Raw genomic sequence first — 20,907 nt, 5'->3', positions numbered from 1 at the left:
AGTAATAATTACAGAATAATCCAGTATGTTAACCGGTGCAAAACAATAATAGTGTTGTAAAATCTTACGTTTTCCTTTTAACATCAGTTATTTATATACGTATAATGCAGCGGGAAAACCAATAATTATTTGAATCATCAGATATGCTTCGTTTCGACCGTGGTTATCCGCAACGGTTTTAAAGTTCACTAAGCGCATCGTACCCAGTACTAATGATCATTTTTCCATTCATTTAATAAGTGAATACTGAATATTAAAGTAATTTTCATTGAAGATTTCACTCCTCAACTCTTTAATTTCACTATATTAGGATTGGCTACAATTTAAACGTTCATAGCAGTCAGTACAGAAAAGCCCCAACCATTTAAAATTACAACTTAATATTCAGTACCCATCCACTAAATGACCAAAAATACTTTTTTTCGACAAGATTAAATTTTGTCTTTCAAAGTAGAAAAAGGAAAGTAACAGAAAAAGTTGCTAAAAACAACATGGACCAATACATCAAGAAGCAATTCAGTAATAAACAAGTCTTCTTGATTTTTTCTTACAAAATAAATTAGTCAGATCGTTCAATACACCCATGGTGACCACCCTCAGTGAAAATTAAGAAAAGAAATAAATACCTTTGCTAGTATTACTATTATTTAAAAATACTTATTATGTTCAACTAATAACTCTCTCTGTAAAAGAAAATTTATTATTCAGTGTTGAAGGAAAGTATAGGTGTGTGAGTAGGGAAGAGTTGGAGACAGAGAGAGAGAAAGGAAAAACAAGTCTACCTAAATATGATGAATGTTCAACAAGCAGATTTTTGCGATGATTAATGATAGTTTGTTCATTCACTAAAGACATGTACTTAATCATTTTTCTAAACAATAATAAGCCTATAGTTGATGGTCTAATTAGATCTTTGAATTACATAATTTTCTAGCTAGGATCGTTATATTTTTAGATAGCTTACGATTATTCTGTATTATAAATAGCTAGATGATGTCGCTTTGTAATAAAGCGAGATCTAAATGTTCTAGAGAGTTCTATGATTAATTGCTAACACTTCAACAATAATTAATCATCTTCACATGATTGAAGAGAGAAGATAAGAAGTTAGGAGAAGTTAAGTATTTTAAGAGGCTAAACTTGTGATATTATAGCTTTGTTCATGCAACAACAACAATGACGTTGGGATATTTAACGAAAATAGCAAATTGAAGGAGAAACTAACTGGTCAGACGATTGCGAAAGTCATTAGGATAATATCCACCAGAAAGTTACTGAGGACTTCGTATTTTATCAATGTATTATCAATGTATTATACTATTTTTTGCTATGAAAGTAAAATCCTAAGTATTTTAAGGCATTCCCATTTATTTTAAATCCATTTATGATAAGATGCTGCCACTGATGTTAATATTATTCCATCTTCTTTGATATACATCTACTTAATTTTGTCTCTATGCTAAATTGAGATGATCACCACCCAGTGATCAATCAATTGAGATGGGCACAATGTATATCAAAACATATTTGTTTCGGGTGCCTACGTTTATAACTGACTAACTGAGGAAAATGACAGAACATGTTAATGATAATTAAAAGCCAAAATCAGGCCAAATATTTTAATTTCATAACTGAAACTTATTGAGCATAGATATTTATAGATTTTGACATCTCAAGAAAATAAGCCGAATCATGGAATCTAATGAAGAATATTGTTGAGTAAATTCAGAAATCAAAATGAAATATGAAAAGAGTGATATTACTTGTAAGGTTTTTTTGCATTTTCTGGTCCTAATTACTGCTCATCCAACTTGCCTTTTGTGTATTGCTTTATACTACTTGTTACTATACAGTAAACAATTATGTTTCTTATAATTTCTAAGAGTATGGTGTAACGCAAGTTTATTTGTTACATAGTATCCTGAGATATTCACATATATTAATAACATTTACTGCACTTATTATCATAAATTACTTTCTCTCAACCCTTCTAACAGTTATTCTTAGTTTTTTTTTCCATTCTTTGAGTCTTGGTTTCAACGCTGAATTCCCATATTTATATGCTCGTAGTGTCCATTTTAGTTGTTGATAAACTGTTGTTAACACTAGACACAACTATCAGCTGCAATTTACGCTGTCGTATTTTATAATTACGCTTTATGTTATCATTACAGTAACACTTTCTATTTCCAGACATGCAGATGCGTTATTCATCACAGATAGTTGATGTTTGTAACCAATTTATGTACATTCCACAATTAAAAAAAACATTTTTAGACAGGTCGTTGTTACATGAACTTCGGTTTCGCACGTACCTTAATCGTGCAAGTGGACGCTTCGATAAGATTAGCATTGCTTATATTATTATCTGATTATCTTTAATAATTAAACAGATAGGGAAAATTAATAAGTAAACAATGATTACTCCATAATTACGCCATTGCTTGCAATGAACTCACAACTTTTAAATGTTATAAACATGAAAACAATTCCATAAGCTTAAAAAATACTGTTCGTTATCAAAACTATTGAATTAAAATTTTAAAAACAATAACAGTTATGGTAACAAAGGTAACGAACAGTGTACTTCTTCTAAAGGGAAAACAAGAGAAGACATGAATTCGAAAATAACTATAGTTATCGAGACTCATAGTCTAGGGGATTTAGAGTCTCTCATGTATGCCCAATTCTGAGTTTAAACGTAAGGATATAGAGCCTCGTTTATATAGCCTGTGGAGGTCCTAACAAGTTGTGACTCATTACTATCATTCGCAAGTTTTAGGCCTTTTCCATCACAAGAGTTGTGGAAATGTTTCGTCCAGCATTTAGAGGCCTCCTCTTTAGACTATATTGTCATGGTGAATGTAAATGGGCAATCCACAAACTGCTGAATGGGGACAGAGCCGGTGACGATGGCATACTTCGAAGTAAAGGAGTGGTGGCTTCAAGCCATTTACCCCAGTGAAGAGGTACAGAAGAGTAGAGATTTGCGATGCACAGACCACCTACAGCAACTGAAGCATGCAGTGCTAAATAATATTATCCCTAAGAAAGACCAATGTTGGACAGTTTTAAACATCTAATTCACTATCTACTACTTCGAAAATCTTATTTTGTAGTACATTTAATCATAGTTTATATATACACTTCTAATTTTATCATCATTCATAATTACTTTCTCTGTAATTGGTATTTAGTCATCAAAATTGTATTAACCTTTTAGTGATCAAAAATCATTAAAAAAATATTGTAATCTTTCAAAACTTCTACTCCCAGTACTACTAATACTGGCGCCTAAATGGTATCGAAATAGCGAACAATGAATAAATCTAGTTTGTAAATAGTCAATAAAAAATCTCTGCTTTAATACATTAGCAAATTCCGACATTAATTATGCCGAAAAATCAATATCATTTGTAAGGATAGTCACTGCAAAGGAAAAAAAATTCTACACTATGAATTTGTAATCAATAACAAAGATGTGCCTTCAATATATTTGAATGTGTTTCTTTGGAACTATCGGACAAAAATATAGCATAAATCATAGTTTTCATCGTCAGACCCTACAATAGATACTTTATCTTTTTTAATATATAGTCCTAGATTTAGTTTTATCGTTCTGTTTTGAAATAGCCTACAGTAATTCCAAATATACGAACGATTGAAATATTCTTTTAATATGAAACAAGGTCTAAGTGAACTAAAAAATACCGGGAAACCAATATATAGAACTTCGACAACAGTCCCCAAAGCAATAAAAGAGAGAAATCAGAATCTCAAGAAGCTTGATATACATAGAAGTTAAAAATGCAATGGAATAAATCTGTTTACAGAGTGACATCAATGTTCTTGTGATGTAATAAAATTAGCGAACCAAAATCAAGAACAATCAATCAGATGAAAGCAATGCTGAGTGAGTATATATGGGGCTAGAAAAAAGTTCAGAAGGTATCCTTACATGTTAAAACTATATATTATTAGCAAAATATAAAGCACCTAGATAATTTGAGTCTTTCCTACCGATTATACTTCGTTTTTAGGCACAATTTTGTTTATGACAAAGACTAATTATAATGCGGTACATGCTACTTATATTGACAGATATAAATAGTATGTCACACCTATCAGAAGTGGAAGGCCTGTCAAAAGAAGGTTAGAAAGATTGAACTGCAGGAAACAGAAAGGAATTGAGAAGTGGAAGAATCATGGAGGATGTAAAAGACAATTGATGGAAGATTTGCAGATGAAGTATTTAATATATGGTTTTCCCATTTCGCTAAAGAACTCTGTAATTTTGCGTTAGATAATAAAATTGCTTATCTTCATCAAGTCCTCGGCCACTATAATGCAATCAATTTATAGAAATCGATATTGGGGGGGAAGGATGTTCGAATATGTAACCCCACAGTTGTAAGCCAAATGCAATAAATACTAATCATTTATTTCACTGAAACATATACAATCACTGTACAAATTTAGGTTTGATCTTGACAATATTACTATATTTGAAAACTGCTAAAAATTTCTAGAATGAAATGAAACTGATATGCTTTCTTTCAATGGCTATCAGATATACTATACCAATAAGTACCAATCAACATGGAATCCAGATCTAGCAATTCCTGCTGATTGCTTCTAACCACGTTTCGTCTACTGAACTTAACAAACAATAAGATAGTTAATATTTCTCGAATATCTCACGAAAGACTTAATTTAGCATTAAAACAAAATCAAATATGTTAACAACCTGAAAGTTAAGAACACTTCAATACTAATCACATCATCGGTTAAAGAAAAGTGCACCTTAATAATTATTATTGCTAGGATTGATGTAAGCAGCTTTCAAAACTCTGACCTTAAATCAAAAGTGTACAATATCAATTATTTAAACAAATAGGGAGAAAAAAAAAGAAATACAAAGGATTTCGAAATGAATCAGTTAATCTCAAGACCAGTAAACCTTTATTTTTAAGAAATGCTTATTTTGCTCTTCTTAACTTTATTATTGTCTATTAGAACAAGGACAATTGCTATTTTACTTAAAAGTTATTTCTTATCGATTAGCTTAGAAGCTGAAATTTAATTATTGTTTTTATGTGATATTTTTGCTACTTAAATAACATATAATCAGTAGTATGATTTATGTAGATATTTAAAAATTTAAAAGACAAAACTTATCAATCCTGTGTTTTATCTTATTATTCCATGGCTATTTGATACTTAATGATAGTAAGATTGAAATTGTGAGTTACAGTCGTATTTTTAACCAGTTTACTAAAGTAATTGGTAATAATAATAGATCAAAAAACCTCAACATTCAGGCAACAGCCAATTAATCCCACTGTTTAGAAAATTCGACTCAAATATACTGACTAATCTAAGCGTAGATTGGAAACTTTTAGTGCCTAAACTAAGTCATGAATATTACTGATATTTCGGGTCGTGTCCGGAGATTTATTATCGACGAATTATTTAATGACTGGAATTTACCGGTAAGAAATGAAATTGTCAGCTACCTTCAAATTAGATTATACTGAAACTAATATATTCTCTATAATTGAATGTAACCATTCACACCGATTCTTCTACACAACTGTTGGTTTGAACAAAAGAAATACATTCCCTGTTGTTTTAAAAAATAACTAAATAACCCGTTGGTTAATTATACAGTTAAAACTTAATAAAACAGTGAGAAAAAACTAATTATAGCAATGATTTGAATCTTTTTGACTGTTCATCTGTCGAAATGAATCCATTAAAGTATTTGTGGTGGGAAAGGCTAATATAAAACTGGTACCAATTTGAAAACATTTAAAATACACCAAAACACACTTAAATCCAATATGAAAGTCGTATTATGAAAGGGATAAAATTATTGAAAGGTCAAAGAAGCATTTGAAAAGTTTCTATATCTTACTTTCACGGGTAAATACGTGCATAAAAGGCTAAAAGGGTGAATGCAATAAATTTAGTTCCTAATATATACGTGTATCACATACTACTGATAGCATCATGACTAAATGTTGTTTAATTAAAGAAATAGGTAACGGTTATACTAATTTATGAAACAATTGAGTTTGTTAATATGAGAATCATATGATTTGAATTTAAGTGTTCCATACTGGTAAATGAATTGTTGAGAGGTAGTGGATAGTTCTGGTAATAATCCTTGACGAGGTTTTTTAATTCATGCTACGGCGGAGTGTTGTACTAGAACGAATCAGTCATCCAGTGACTCTGAAGCTAGATTCGGTCTGTGGTGGTGGAAAATACCTTTTTTCACAAAACAGATTGAGCCGAAGGGTACTGAGGCTTTATTTTATCAATATTTAGTTTCCCTCACTTTTTAATGCTCTATTTTGCCTCATACACACTCACTGTTATTTCCTAATTTAAACTTTAAATTAAATAACGAATGTCCATATCTCAACAAAGACTATTGAATTCAATCGTGAACAAATCGACAGAGGAGAAAAAAATCATCAATATCATATGAATTTGGAGGTTTACTAACATAGTGGATATTGTTTCGGCATTCTAAGAAATGCTTCAGTCCTCATTGGGGTCAGCAAATCACCAATAGATAAACACTCATCTGATGAATCCAAATAGAAGGAAACGATCTTTCTAGCTTCTTTTCATGGACACAATCTTGAAATTGCTTTCTGGTGCATATATGTTGCAGTAAAACTATAGAGCAATAAATTATTCAATCCAATTAGATATACATAAGTAACTGAAGATTTTATATTCCATTGTAGACAGATGAATGTCAAATATGCCAGAAATCCCTCTACCATTCACTCCATCGCTTTTTTTTATTTTAATTAGTTACAGTGAAGTCAATTACTTCACTTATGTTTCAAATTATCAGTCATCCGAGGTTTGTACAACGTTCATAAGACAGTCAACAACAGTGAGTAATGAAATTCAAGTGAAGTCTAAAAGTGAAATTAAGCAGAATTTTCTATTGTATAAAGGTCACAACCTGACAGTTTAAAGATTGACCTTAGAATCAATATCGATTTGTCCAACAATCATATGGAGATAAACAGAAAAGCAGATGGGTAGGCAGTTTGGCAGACAAACAATATTTTGCTTGAATACAATTTAGCAGACGGACACAATATTTAATTTTAATTTCTTTTTCCGAATCATAATTAGTAAAACAGGACAGGGAAAGGCAACAAAATCTTATTATAAAGGAATATAGCAAAACAGAAAACATTTAATATACAATATAACGATACCACACCCATTCATATAACTGTCGATTAATCCATTCATTATGCGTTATTCATGATAGGGAAATTTTAAAATTTAGACGAAAAATTACATTTGTAAGATCATTATAAGAGGTTAATAATATTAGAAGATTAAAGGTAACCAATGATAAGAGTTGAAAATGACGATTTAAGGTCTTGGCAAGCAAAAGCTGTTATTTAATCTACGAAGCAATTAAGTTTTAATGACCAAAATGACTTGATACTGTGCAAATCAGATTGATCTGGCATCAATACAGAAATGCGATGTTGAGTGGAGAAAAGTTTGAAGTGGTCATATTTACCACACACGATAATCATTCATAAAGTGAATGTGAACTTTCTGAGTGAGGGCTTAATCAAAATACTATTTAAATTAATGACCGGAGATCTTACGGTCACAAGGTTTATAAAACTTAAATGAAATAAGTTGACCTACTGGTTAACAGTTGAAATTTACGTCGATCAATTTATTTCTACATATTAGATAAATAGGTTTCTGATAGAAATTCTATATAAAAACCAATATATACTTGTTGAAAATCGTGTACTATCTTTAACAAGTGTAGTGTTTCTTAATTTCAAATTGCGCAACATTAAAGAGATGTTAGTTGATTTAACTACAAGTTAACAAATAATGAATGAAAATTAAATCATCATGGTTACTTTGGTCTCAAGATCAAGTGAACATGTTTTTGTATTGTATGTTTGTTTGAATCTTCCCATCGATGTTTAGGACTGCAATTGATCAGTCTCTTATTGGTATATGTGCATACTGTGCGTATTGCCTTGATATAGCCTTAAGTCACAAACATTATAACTCCGCCTGTAGCTCCTCCGCGGGCTACTGCCGGTCCCAAACCCGGGTAATGGAGGAGGGTTGGGCATGGTGTTAGCGACCTCATCCCGTAGAAAACCAACTGGCTAAAAACCGCTAACCAGAAAAAAAAATTCAGACCATTTAAACTCTGCCCTGGGAGTAGAAGGAATAATTATGACGTCTCATGATGAAAGCCGAGTTCTACAAGCATTATAAACAAAGATGGATAGTGGCTAGCAGTGGAATCCAGAACGCGCGTCAATTTGTCCTATTTGGGACTCGTCAGCTGGATGTACCTGCATCTCAGAGTTGATGTTCACTCTGGGACTCGAACCTAGTACCGTTCGCTTCAAACGACATAGTGTTATCCACTCAGCTACTGAATCCTGATAGCCACTAGCTTGTGTAATGGGGTGAAGTAATAAATTCACTCGATATTGTTTGTTTGAATCTTCCCGTTAATGTTTAGGACTGCAATTGATCAGTCTCTTATTGGCATATATGTGCAACTTATACAGATTGCCTCGATATTACCTTTAATTCACAAGTATTATAATCAAACATGGATGATGATTGACAGTGGAATCGATGACGTGTGTTTCATCTCATTTATTTTTAATCCTCAGAAATATGAAATCAAAAAATAAAACTAAGTATAATACGAAACAGCCGTCCAGTGCTTCCAGGTTTCCCATGGTGGTTTGGCTTCAATTGACTTATGATTTCAACTATATATGAAAATAATACATGTGTCTTAGTAATTTTTAAACAAAACATTTAAATTTTAGTAACATAATCCATCGAATGCATTAAAATTAGTTTCAATTCATGTAAATGACCAAACTAATACTATAACCTTTAATACTAATACTAATACTACTACTAATAATAATGGTTACTGATTAATTGAAGAAAAGTATGACTCATACACGCATAGTACCCAGTCTTACACCAAAAAAAAAGAGAAGAGAGAAAGAGAAACAAAGAAAGAAATTGAAACTTAATGTTTATCGATTTTTAATTGTATAAATTACCATTTATAGTTTGTATCTACACGCACACATATGAGAGGATTTATTGTCTCATCATACTATCTACATTAGATCTTATTGTCTTTTTTTTTTCTCTCTCTCTCTCTCACTAAATTCTGAGTCGAAGAAAACAACAACAAAGAATATTAATAATTCCATAAAACGGGATTTTTATGTTATGTCCACATGCATACACATTCATGTATGGATTCAACATTAAAAATTCAAATATTATTCTATTACTTTTAAAGAAGTGAAAGAAAAAAAACGCGCTTAATTTCACTAAACTATTTTAGATTTCATAATTAAAATACAATTGACATTATGTTGAATAAATTAACAATAAACTGAATACGATTATTCAATTATTTTTTTTATTTTTTTGGTTACGGTTTTACTTGGAATCTTCAAAGTCAAAGAAGAAATGGAAGACCAAAGAACGCCGAGAAATGGAAATGGACAAGAGAAGAATTTACTAGAAAAGAAGACCTAGGATAGAATAGGTTGAAGAATGTTAGTCGGAGGTCTATGTTCCATTGGAAGTAATAGGCGTGTAAGTAGAAGTAAAATTGAATATGAACACCTTAAAAATAATCGAATCTAGAAAACAATGTTTGAAAATAACACTTATTTTGAACTGGAATTAACTGGTAAAGTATTGAAAATCAGACAACTATTCATAGTTAACCACAGTTAGACATCACGAATGGTCTAGCACTGAAAATATAAACAATTATAAATTCTTTATATATAGTTGAAATCATGAGTCAATTGAAGTTAGACCACCTTGGAAAACCTGGAAGCACTGGATGGCAGTTTCGTCCCATTGTGGGACTCTTCAGCGATGCCCACCCACGATCCCCCCTCGCGAGATTCGAATCCAGGACCCATCAGTCTCGCGCGCGATCGCTTAACCTCTAGACCATTGAGCCGGCACCCAACGGTGTTCATGTCTAACTTCGACCGATCCACGAAATTGAGCGGCACATCCGCCATTGTCTTCAGTGAGTTACTATCTCACAACAGACCCAGTTGAACTCAACTGGTCATTGCTTCTCACTAGAACTCCAGGAAATACATCTTAAAGCTAGTCACTAGTGAGCATATGTTGATTAATATCATAAGTGGTTTTGTGGATATTATAGGTATTTCAATAGTCGAGATCATGAGTCTGATAGGTCTGATAGGTGCTGGGTTCGAATCTCGCGAGGGGGGATCGTGGATGCGCACTGCTGAGGAGTCCTACAATAGGACGAAACGGTCGCCTAGTGCTTTCAGGTTTTCCATGGTGATCTGGCTTCAATTGACTCATGATCTCAACTATTGAAATTTATTTTGTTCTTGAGTTATAAATTCCCTCTAAATGGCTTAGCGGTATTAAGTTGTCTTTGAAGTATAAGTTTGTAAGGATTGGTGGATGTGTACTGTTTTTAATGCATCCTAGGCTTATATATATATATATATATATATATATATATATATATATATATATATATATATATTGATTTTCCAGTTGCAGTTAATTCAGAATAAATATCTTTTAAATTACACAGAACCTCCAAAAAATCAGACATAATTTCACTCCAACTATTTGCCTGGTTGTAGTTACAATAAAGTTAACAAACAACCCTAAAGTTTTGTCAAGTCACCATTTCTCTAATATGATATACAGTATGTACTTACGTACAAGGTCTAAGTACATATTTATGTGCATGTCTAAGCAACATAAAAACAACAATAAATTCTGATGACTCATACATATCCCAAATGAAATAGAGTTGCAAACCATTAAGTCAATGAAATAACACAAGTTACAATTATCAAAGAAAGATATACGGAAGGAAAGTAACTATATTAACAACATTAATAGTGATAGAGATAGTAATAATAAACAGTACTGTTGAAGATGACAGAATAAGGTTTGATAATAACATTAAGGGAGGGGTGTAGTAAACATACTTCTTTTTTTATTTACTGAAAAAAGTAATCACTTTAGTCACATATTCTGGATGTAGAGTACAAAAAACATGTATCCTTTTCACTTACTGTAGACAAACAGGAAACAGCTGGTTATATAAGTATTTGTATATATCTCTGTATGCATGTGTCTGTAAGAGTAAACAGAAATTCACTACAAACCCAGCAAAAAAACGGATAATAAATTTCATTACTCAAAAATCAGTCATATAACAATATCAGTATTGAAGTGGTCGAAGGAAATTACATAATCTTTATATTCCAAGACATTTTCCAAATCAGACGATTCCGACAATCTTATGGATCTAATCCATGCTAGGACGAAACATTTGTTCAATACTCCACAAACTTTTCTTATACCAACGAGTACTTATTATTATTATTATTATTATTATTATTGTCGGCGGTATTCAATATTATATCTTTGGTACAATATAGAATTTTCGCCACAAATTCCTTTGTATTAATGAATAGTAATACGCTTACTACATGACTGCTTGACTAATGAGTGATCATTAAAACATGTTTCTTCTAAATTAGTTACCATACGAAATATGTTTAATAATTCTAAATGGAAAGAATAAGCTTTCTCAAGTTTTTGTCTAACAATGAAAGGTTTCCTTAAGAAAGACAAATAAACATGGATGGAACAATCTATCAAAAAAAATTCATAAACATCTGTGCTTGGTTTGTTCGCAAAATACATTCTATGAATTTTATTACCAAAAAAATAAAGGTGAAAAGAATGTAGGAAATTCTGGAAGGTTATCACATTGTAATGATTGAGAGAATGGAAAGAAAATAAAAATTACTGAAAAATCCCTTTTGGAAACGAAAGATGGTGTGTTTAGTATCAAACAAACCAGAAGCACAACACGACTAACATCTAAATCATGTAGCATTATCAATATTTTGTGTGTTTTAATCTGGAACATTGTTTATCCACCTGTAAAATTGCCAAGCATGTGCCACTTAATGAGTGACTGTATAAACACAATTGACTCATGCTTTAAATGTTAAACCTAGTCATATGTTGTTAAGATCTAGGTAAGCTTACCTCGCCTTCCCAATGCACTCTAGAATAACCTTAGCAACCTATAATATTTAGCCAAGAGAAAATTTCACGTAAATTTATGCAGTATGCTAAATGATTCATACTTGCATTGTTTTTAGTCCTAGGATAAAAACGGAAATGACCACACCCTAATCTTATAGCACGAAAAAAATACCACAATGTATACCAGAGATGATTATAAATTAACATGACTACAAGCCTAGATTGAGGCTATGGATTAAAAAATAAGAGGGTAACACCCAAAATTCAGACACTACGTGTAAACATGCTTGCGCATATATGTGTTGGCAAGATTAGGTTGTGTTGGTGTGAATGAATGGTACAATGGGATAATAATAACATTTATAAAGCTTGTAACATAAGGGTTCGAGTTACGTCTCCAAGATATAGGCTACTGAAACTTGATCATTCTAAGTCTCTATGTTTGGATCAGTATGGCTATTGCGTCACAAGTTTTATAAAAACAAATGGAAAGCAGTGGAATAAAGGACGTGAGTTTCATCTCATTTTGAATTCATTAACTGGATATAATTGCATCCTAGTTTTGATGTCCATGTCGCACTCAAACTCAGCACTTTTTGCTTCAAACCTCAACGCATTATCCTTTGAGTGACTGCGTGTAGAAAGCCACTAACTCGTTCAAAGAGTATGATATGTATATCTTTATTAGTAAGTGTTTGAACTATCCCATTGTTAACATTCAATACTGAAACTGCAACTGCCCAATAAGACGAAACGAGTGTTTTGAATCCCATTGCTCGCTACAATCCACAAACCATATATACATAATGCTAGTTAGTTATGGAGATCATTGCAATTTTTACGACAGCTTTGGTTATAAATTGACTGTAGATCCAATGATTCCCCGTGCTGAAGTTAGGTCGTGATGAAAATTACCTGGGATCACATAAAATATTATTGTACAAATTTCAAATTCACAATATCTTCCTAATAAAATCTATTTAGAAAATGCAGCTTTCCACATGAACAGTGTTGATTACAAGTGGCATAATGTTCAAAAAGGTTGTACAACCACTTAAATTGGATATAATCAATAATGCGAATGACAACTACTCACTACTCCAGTTTATTAACGTAAAGGTACCTAGTGAAAGAATGTCAGGAGACATAATAATTGGTCAGATATAGGAAACAGGAAAAGTGATGTGGTTCAACACAAAACATTTGACACAAAGTGAACATGATTAAAATTTACTTAAAACGTCATTGACTGTTAGATAATATGAGCTTTGCAGGTCGTTCATGATACTATGTAGTTTAAGCTGGATTATCCAGTTTACTTATTATTAATAATAATCACCACGACTTAATTTACACTTCTAGATTACATCTTGAAATAATTGCCAAACCATATGCTAAATAAATGTACTTACCAGAATCAGGTATTTTACTGACCAGGACAATGTTTGGTGGACGAATTGTAATAACTTCTTGTAGAACTTCCTGGAATAGGAAAAGAGATCGTTAAAAATGGAAAGTTGAACATTTAAAGCAAAGAAATGAAATTAACTCATTGAAAGCAGAAAGTCAAGCTTTTTCAACAAAGTAACATCTGTAAATGATCAAGTTAAAAGGTTTCAGTCGAGATTTGTTGGATATTTTAGAAATAATTTCGCCGCCAATCGTAATCAGCTGTAAAACCATTTGGAACTAAGTAGTTACCGAGTAGCCATTTGGCCCAAATTTTGAAACTTATCAATAATACACACAAATGAGACCACATATGAAATCGAATTCACAATCTTCGAGTGGCGTAAATTTCAGTAGAGTATAGCAGCTTACGTACAATTGAGCTTGTTCATATTTAATTTTGTTAACTTATTTAACGGACAGTCATTCGTACAGTAACAACCTATCTATATTATTGTACCTTTATTATTGTTACACTTGTATGAATATGTATGCTTGAGCATTGTTTACTGCCTACGCATAATTCATTCTGCTATCCATAATATTAGTCGATTAATGGATTCGATAATTCATTCATTTTCATATGCATATATGTACGTTTTAATCCTGTTCATTCACTCGCTTGCTTTTCGGCACTACTCTTTCATGATTGCTTAACATGCCTGTAATTTTGGCGATCTGTGAGTAGTTCAATAATAAATTCAATCAACACTTCGTATTCGCCTTTTGATTGATAGACCGTAGGGGCGTTATCTAGTAACGGTTATGAGGACGAACAATATACGAGGTTTAAGGATAATATCGAATAGCGACAACCACAAGAGGTTTATAATAAAATCGAAAAAATCATAATGCTTTCTCGTTGTTAGTGGATTTTCCAGTTTACATCGGCTTGTATTGAAAAAAAATTGTTAACTTATAAAACATAATTAGACGACCGATGGAAATTAAAAAGCAATTTTATCTAGATTCTTGAAATGACCTGATTATCACATCTCAGCTTGTTGAAAGTTATCAATTTATGTAGTTTGGATATAATCATAGACAACTCATTTACAATAACAAACATATTATTCAGTACACAGATGAATTACTCTTATTTGTTAAAGAAAGAAATAAAACCCTGTTTTTAATTTATATTATCGTTTCTCCTTATCAGTTTCTTCTAACTTTGTCAAAAATAAACAGCTCATCAAGAAATATGAATTTAAAATGTCAGAAGAGGTTTTTGTGGAAATTTAGTATTTTCATAGTTCAAAGAGTGACTCAATTGAAGCTAGACCATCAGGGAAAACCTGGAAGCACTGGACGGCCGTTTCGTCCTTTTGTGGGACTCCTCAGCTCAGTGGTCTGTCGGTTAAGTGCTCTGGAGCGAGACTGGTAGGTCCTGGGTTCGAATCTCGCCAGGCGTGATCGTGGATGCGCGCTGCTGAGGAGTCCCATAAAAGGACGAAACGGCCATCCACTGCTTCCAGGTTTTCCATGGTGGTCTATCTTCAATTGACTCACGCTTCCAACTATGAAAATTAGAAATGTATTTTCTGGACGTTGACTTGTTGACAAATAAATCACAAAAAAGTGAGATCAGAAGAAGAAATTCCAAGAATCTGAGAAAAAACAGGATAAATGATTCAGTACTGAAGCAATCGAGTGTACCGTGAAAACCTGCGTATTCAATGTTCCGTTTGTCTCAAAGTCAACCAGTTTATGATATTGACAAGTACAAATGATGTAATTTTCTTGTAGATAGACAATACAAAAATAGAATGTCCAAACAGAATTTTTATTGGATTTTAAAGGTCGAATAAACAACTGATCAATACCCTATAATTCTTAGAGTTACTGAAAATGATAAACGAAAATCATCAAGTCAGCCATTAATAAATATACAAGTTGAGTGTACTACTTATTACCTATTATAAGTAGGTCAAAATAAATTAACTCAAACTAGAAATATCTGTTAGCATAATTAATCATAAATGTCACGAGTAACGATGTTTATTATAGTAGTAAGTTAACCAACAACACTCATAAGAAACGTTTAATAAAGACATTGAAATCACCTACAAAACAATTGATTTTTATTGTGTTAGAGATTAATTCGTAAGGGGTTCCGAAATTCATAGTGTATTGATAATTAAACTTCAGTATGCATACAAACATACACATCAATCAAGATGGATGTAAATTCTTTTTGTTCATTTATGTGTTCTTTCAATTATCGGTTAGTAAATAATTATTTATTTCATTGTAAAAGAAAGTGGCGAATCAATATTTCTGTTAAGTAAATAACTTTAAGGTCAATAGTGTTTGTAATTCACCAATTAAAAGTAGGAAAACTGAGAAACAATGTCAATTGTTCAAAAGTTCAAGCTGTTGATGAGTAGCAGAATAAGACTTGAAAAAAAGAAATATTTGAGGGCAAATCTTTTTTATTTTTAATGATTCTACAGTTGGTAGCAACTTATAATGATTGAGTTTTTGCTTATTCGTGATATCAAGATGAATTACAGTAGGGACCAGCTGAAATATCCATAATGTTAACTATGAAAATGTCTAGTGATGTAGTATATAGCAATCTTTTAAACGCTACATTTTTTACCTCCCGTGAGTAATATATTCAGATTTTGCTTCAAATATTTTGAGTTGAAAGGTTATTAATTAAATGGGAAGATTCTAGGATGTGAAACTAATTACATGAATATTGCATTGTTTTGATAAAAAAGATTTCAAACCTTTAAGAAATAGAAGCCTTATCTGAGAATTTAGAAGCTTCTTTCAAGACAAGTTGTTATCGAATGAACAGCTGCTGTAAACCAAATAGTATGTATCATGTAATTTATCAAATAATACAACATGATTAATTATTAGTGGGAAAGAAAAAACCAGCTTCCATCTGAAGAGGAAATTAGGAAAATACGCTGAAGTTGGATAGGACATACATTACGGAAATCATCAAACTGCATCACGAGGCGAGCGTCAACTTGGAATCCTGAAGGGAAATGGGAAAGTGGAAGACCAAGGAATACATTGAGTCAGGAGTTTGAAGCAGACATCGAAAGAATGAAGACAACTGGAAAGGATAGCCCAGGGCAGAGTTCGATGGAAGATCCTAGTGGGAAGCCTATGCTCCTCCACGAAGGGTAAAAGGCGTAAGTGATATAATTATTAAGAAGTGGGGAACCATCATGAATACTAACACTTGAATTATGGTCTTACAATAAATCAGGTGTGCAGTGCACTTTTACATTCATCATTTGATCAAAAATAAGAATAGTAAAAGCGTAAAATATTATTTGTTGGAAACCTTCGGCACTGATTTACAGTACTATACAACCATACCAACTTAAATTAATGTAATGAACAAGTCCTCAGCTTCAAGCTACACTTCATACATACAACTCATGTAGTCATTGATGTAAATGACCACATAGAGATTATCAAAACATTTGACAGGAATTTCGCCGAACTAGAGCGAGATCGACTTCATCAGTGATTCACTCAGAATTGTATATCTTAGAGAAGAATCGCTCAAGATGCTGTAATTTCAGCTTATAATAATTTGTTCGAAATGGTGATGTGCCAAATGGAGCAAGTATTTGAAAGAACTGTAGTCTGGGGTTTAAAATTAAAATATATGTGTGATCAGATTGTTCGAAATGTATTGCGCTAATATATCACATAGTTCGGATAATCTTCGTCTTTTTATTACACTATCGAAATTAAAATATTCGGACCCAAGTGAGTGGCCTATTTGACATTATGAGACTATGACCACCGTAACAACTACAAAAGTAAACATTTACATAATTCATGTCAGTTTAATCTCTTTTGTCATTCGTAAATATATTTACATATATGGATATTTAGACTAAAACACGATGAATACGATTGGCTAAAAAATCATTAAAGGTCAAATTTATAAAGGTCACGGCATATCAGAAATCAGTCTATTGGTGCTTTTGCAGGAAGTCAAACAAGGGTAACAATGTCGCTTATTTTTTACGGAATTGTCCATCTTGCTAACCTAAAAGAATAGCTTTTTTTCTAAAAAAAAATATATTAGGATTTAGATATCAGTATTTGTTTTCTATACTCCATTTGTTATTTCATTAAATATACAATTGTATTCTTTGTTCGAAAAAGTATGATTCACTCATGGTGGAAACAATAGAAAACTAAAAAAAATAAAGGCAAAAAGATGTCCAAGAATAAATTGGATAACACCTGAAACAATGAATAAACGAATGATAGATTTACGGTTATTTTGCGTGTATTTGACAATAAAACAGTCAGAAATTTCACGCAAAAAAAAACAAAGACTAGACACTTGAAAATCAGTCTCTTAATATCAATATTTCGAATGGCTTTTTTGGTATAAACAACGTCAAAAGTATGTGTGCATGCACAGATATAGGTATAAAACATGTACATATGTAATTCTATATTGCACCGTTTGTAAGAGGATGTGCACTGTTATTTAGTACAATGTTTATAGCACAACGTGTGAATAACACCATTGAATGTTGGAATATAGAAAATAATCGTGATGTGAGTGTTCACAATAATTCGAAATACATGATACATTTATGTCAGTATATGACTACATGATTATTCCAGTGTATTATCAAAAGTTACAGAGAATATAAGTCCTATCATCTATTGACTATTGTCTTCAGATATCTGGCATACTGCCAAGCTATTGAATTACAAATAAAATTCACTTAACCTATAATCCGGACTCTCGTTTGAATATATATATTTCAACATGCTGTTAACCTAAACACAGTTAGTTTTACTATAACTTAATATAAATCAAGGAACTACTGGAAACAAATGAAAGGAAGACTATGAAATGTTTTATTTTGATTCTAGGTTACCCCACAGTAACACGTTCTCATGAATACATTTAGGAGTTATTTGTTGTGAATGTTCCTTTGAATACATCATCTAATTGTAACAGTTTAATACATAAGCCTACTGCAAATTTGTCTATTTCGTCATACAGAATGCCGGTATTTTTCTTTTACAATAGGCTAAGGATTTATATTATTTCTGTGAATTAAAAATGTGCATTAAATTCTATTTGCAATTATCCCTTTTGTTCCTTTCAAATACACAAGTTATTTTGTAATTTCATTTGACAATCCATTAAAGTAGAAGTATAGAGGTAATCAAAAAGACTATTCTAATACAACTATTAACTGAAGTTTAGTAACATTATCAGTGAATATTGAGTTTTAATTTGAAAGAAAATTGAGAAAAAAGTATTATTGCGACAGACTATTGAACATTTTCAGTAACTTTCTTAAGTTAACATTTGGTACAAGACAAAACATCTCTTTATAGAGGGTTAGAATAACGGTAAAAATATTACTGACTTATTAAACACTTCACTTTTTTTCACATTCTATAACTTTTGTTATTCACTTCTATGTCAGTGAATTGATTCTTAACATTAATGATTCTCAATGTTATTTCTCTATTTATAACACAAAATGATTTTTGTTATAAAAGGGTATTAAGAATTATATCACACAGAAATTAAATAACAAGTGGTGAAGAAAAAAAGGGAGTGGAGGGTTTTTCTTTGAAGACAAAAGAACGAATTAGAAGTAACGAATGGTTATTCTACAGTGCGAAAACAATCAAAATAGACTACATTCAATGAGGTGTACCACACTATTCATGAATTATGCAACGGAAGAACTACTGACTATCGGTACTCTAAGCGATTATCTGATAATATCCTATAAAGTATCACTGAAAAAGTATCAACCCTGAATAAATTAGCTATTCAGTGCTTTCTAATTTACAGTGGTACAACAACTCAAATCAATCCATGAAAAATATTATCTACAAATTAAGTTGAATTTCTGAAAAAAAACCCTCCCCTCCAAGTGATAGATGGAGCTTTGAATCTATACTCAAACATGATTGGCTGGTTTGAGTGAGACAATATTTTTAATATTATGTAATACGTATTTTAATCAAAGAAGTGAGGTTTCTATTTTTCATCATTACTGTAGAACAAAATATTACACATAGATTGAATAACTAGTTTTATCTTACTTTTTTCTAAAATATTAGATTGTTTCGCTTGTTAACAAAGTTTACAACAGCAACGTTAATGGATAAAAACAAACGAATTACTAGACAGACTTGAACTCTGATTATATTTGCAGACAGAGTATTAGTTAAAACAACATTTTTCCCTGTCTACATGTCAGGTTTTAACGAATAGATAAGCGGCAAATCTAGTAAATTCCCTTTTTTGTATCAATAACAAGTCTGATAAAAAATGAATGATCAATTAGTGGCTAATGTTTGGTTTTTTTTCAGAAATTAAACTTTATAATAATGTCGGTTTTTTAAAGATTTACATGCTGGTTTGTCATGTATAATATATAAAGGCAGAATGTTTGTTGGAGTAGGAATAGGTTTTAAATAAACTATGAGATACCAAATCAAGACAAGGAATCACTAATTCATGAACTCATTAACTGTTGAACTTAGTTGCATAGGTAGGTGGGACAACCTAGTTGCAGTTTAAGCGATAACCTCAATTAGCGATTAGAAACATAGGTCAGCATGAGTCAGAATCGATCATAATGGTGAAAATGTATTTACTTCTTATTTTCTTACATTCGATTCCTTCAATTCATCTTTTTTTCGAACCGTATTCTCTAGTGTATAGTTATTCTTGCTATAATTAATACGATCAATATTTCCACCTTGTCAATTTTTTGTCACCGTGCTAATTGCAGTATAGCAAATTAAGCTGACCTACATTTATTCCAGGCTCCTGGTCGATTATAAGTGATTGTGCAAAGAAGAGGTTCTCATAAAAAAAACAGAGCATTTTGTTTAGTGCTTCCTGGTCTTAAATGGCTCTCTTCAGTCACATATCACATAGAGTAGTCAAAATTTTCTTTAAAAATGTACAAAAAGTCTTTAAGAAAAAGTCATTCAGTTAGATGTGGGTTGTTTGTTGTTGTTGTTGTTGAATGAACTGAAACTTCATCAAGGATAAGAGAATAAATGTCAATGATAATTAGTAATGTGGATTATAGAAAATTAAAGGTTAATACAAACCAAATGATAATGTACATATTTTATTGTAATATTAGGAGGTAGAATCATTCACCTCAACAACTTATAAGGAAATCTCTTTTATCTAGTGTAATATATTTTCTTCTATCATAGAAAGTGAGTTAAATACTGTGAGGGTATGTTCTGTAAATATATATCTTATCAAATGATAATATTGAGTAACTGACTTGTCCCTACTAAAAAAATACTGTTTGTTTG

The 20,907-nt window shown here is 31.6% G+C and overlaps 1 protein-coding gene across 1 annotated transcript in view; it reads right to left on the bottom strand.

Moving 5' to 3' along the window:
• The window catches only part of Smp_148420 (hypothetical protein), a gene marked incomplete at both ends in the record, with an annotated part of 58,499 nt that overhangs the window by 20,914 nt on the left and 16,678 nt on the right, over positions 1 to 20,907 (bottom strand). Inside the window, one exon of the mRNA XM_018795778.1 lies at positions 13,560 to 13,629. Within this exon, the coding sequence (XP_018650056.1) occupies positions 13,560 to 13,629 (70 nt within the window). The remainder of the gene's footprint in view (positions 1 to 13,559; positions 13,630 to 20,907) is intronic.

The sequence above is a fragment of the Schistosoma mansoni genome, chromosome 2 (assembly GCF_000237925.1).
Source record: "Schistosoma mansoni strain Puerto Rico chromosome 2, complete genome".
NCBI classification, from domain to species: Eukaryota; Metazoa; Platyhelminthes; class Trematoda; order Strigeidida; family Schistosomatidae; genus Schistosoma; species Schistosoma mansoni.
This window is presented reverse-complemented; position numbering and strand designations above follow the sequence as displayed.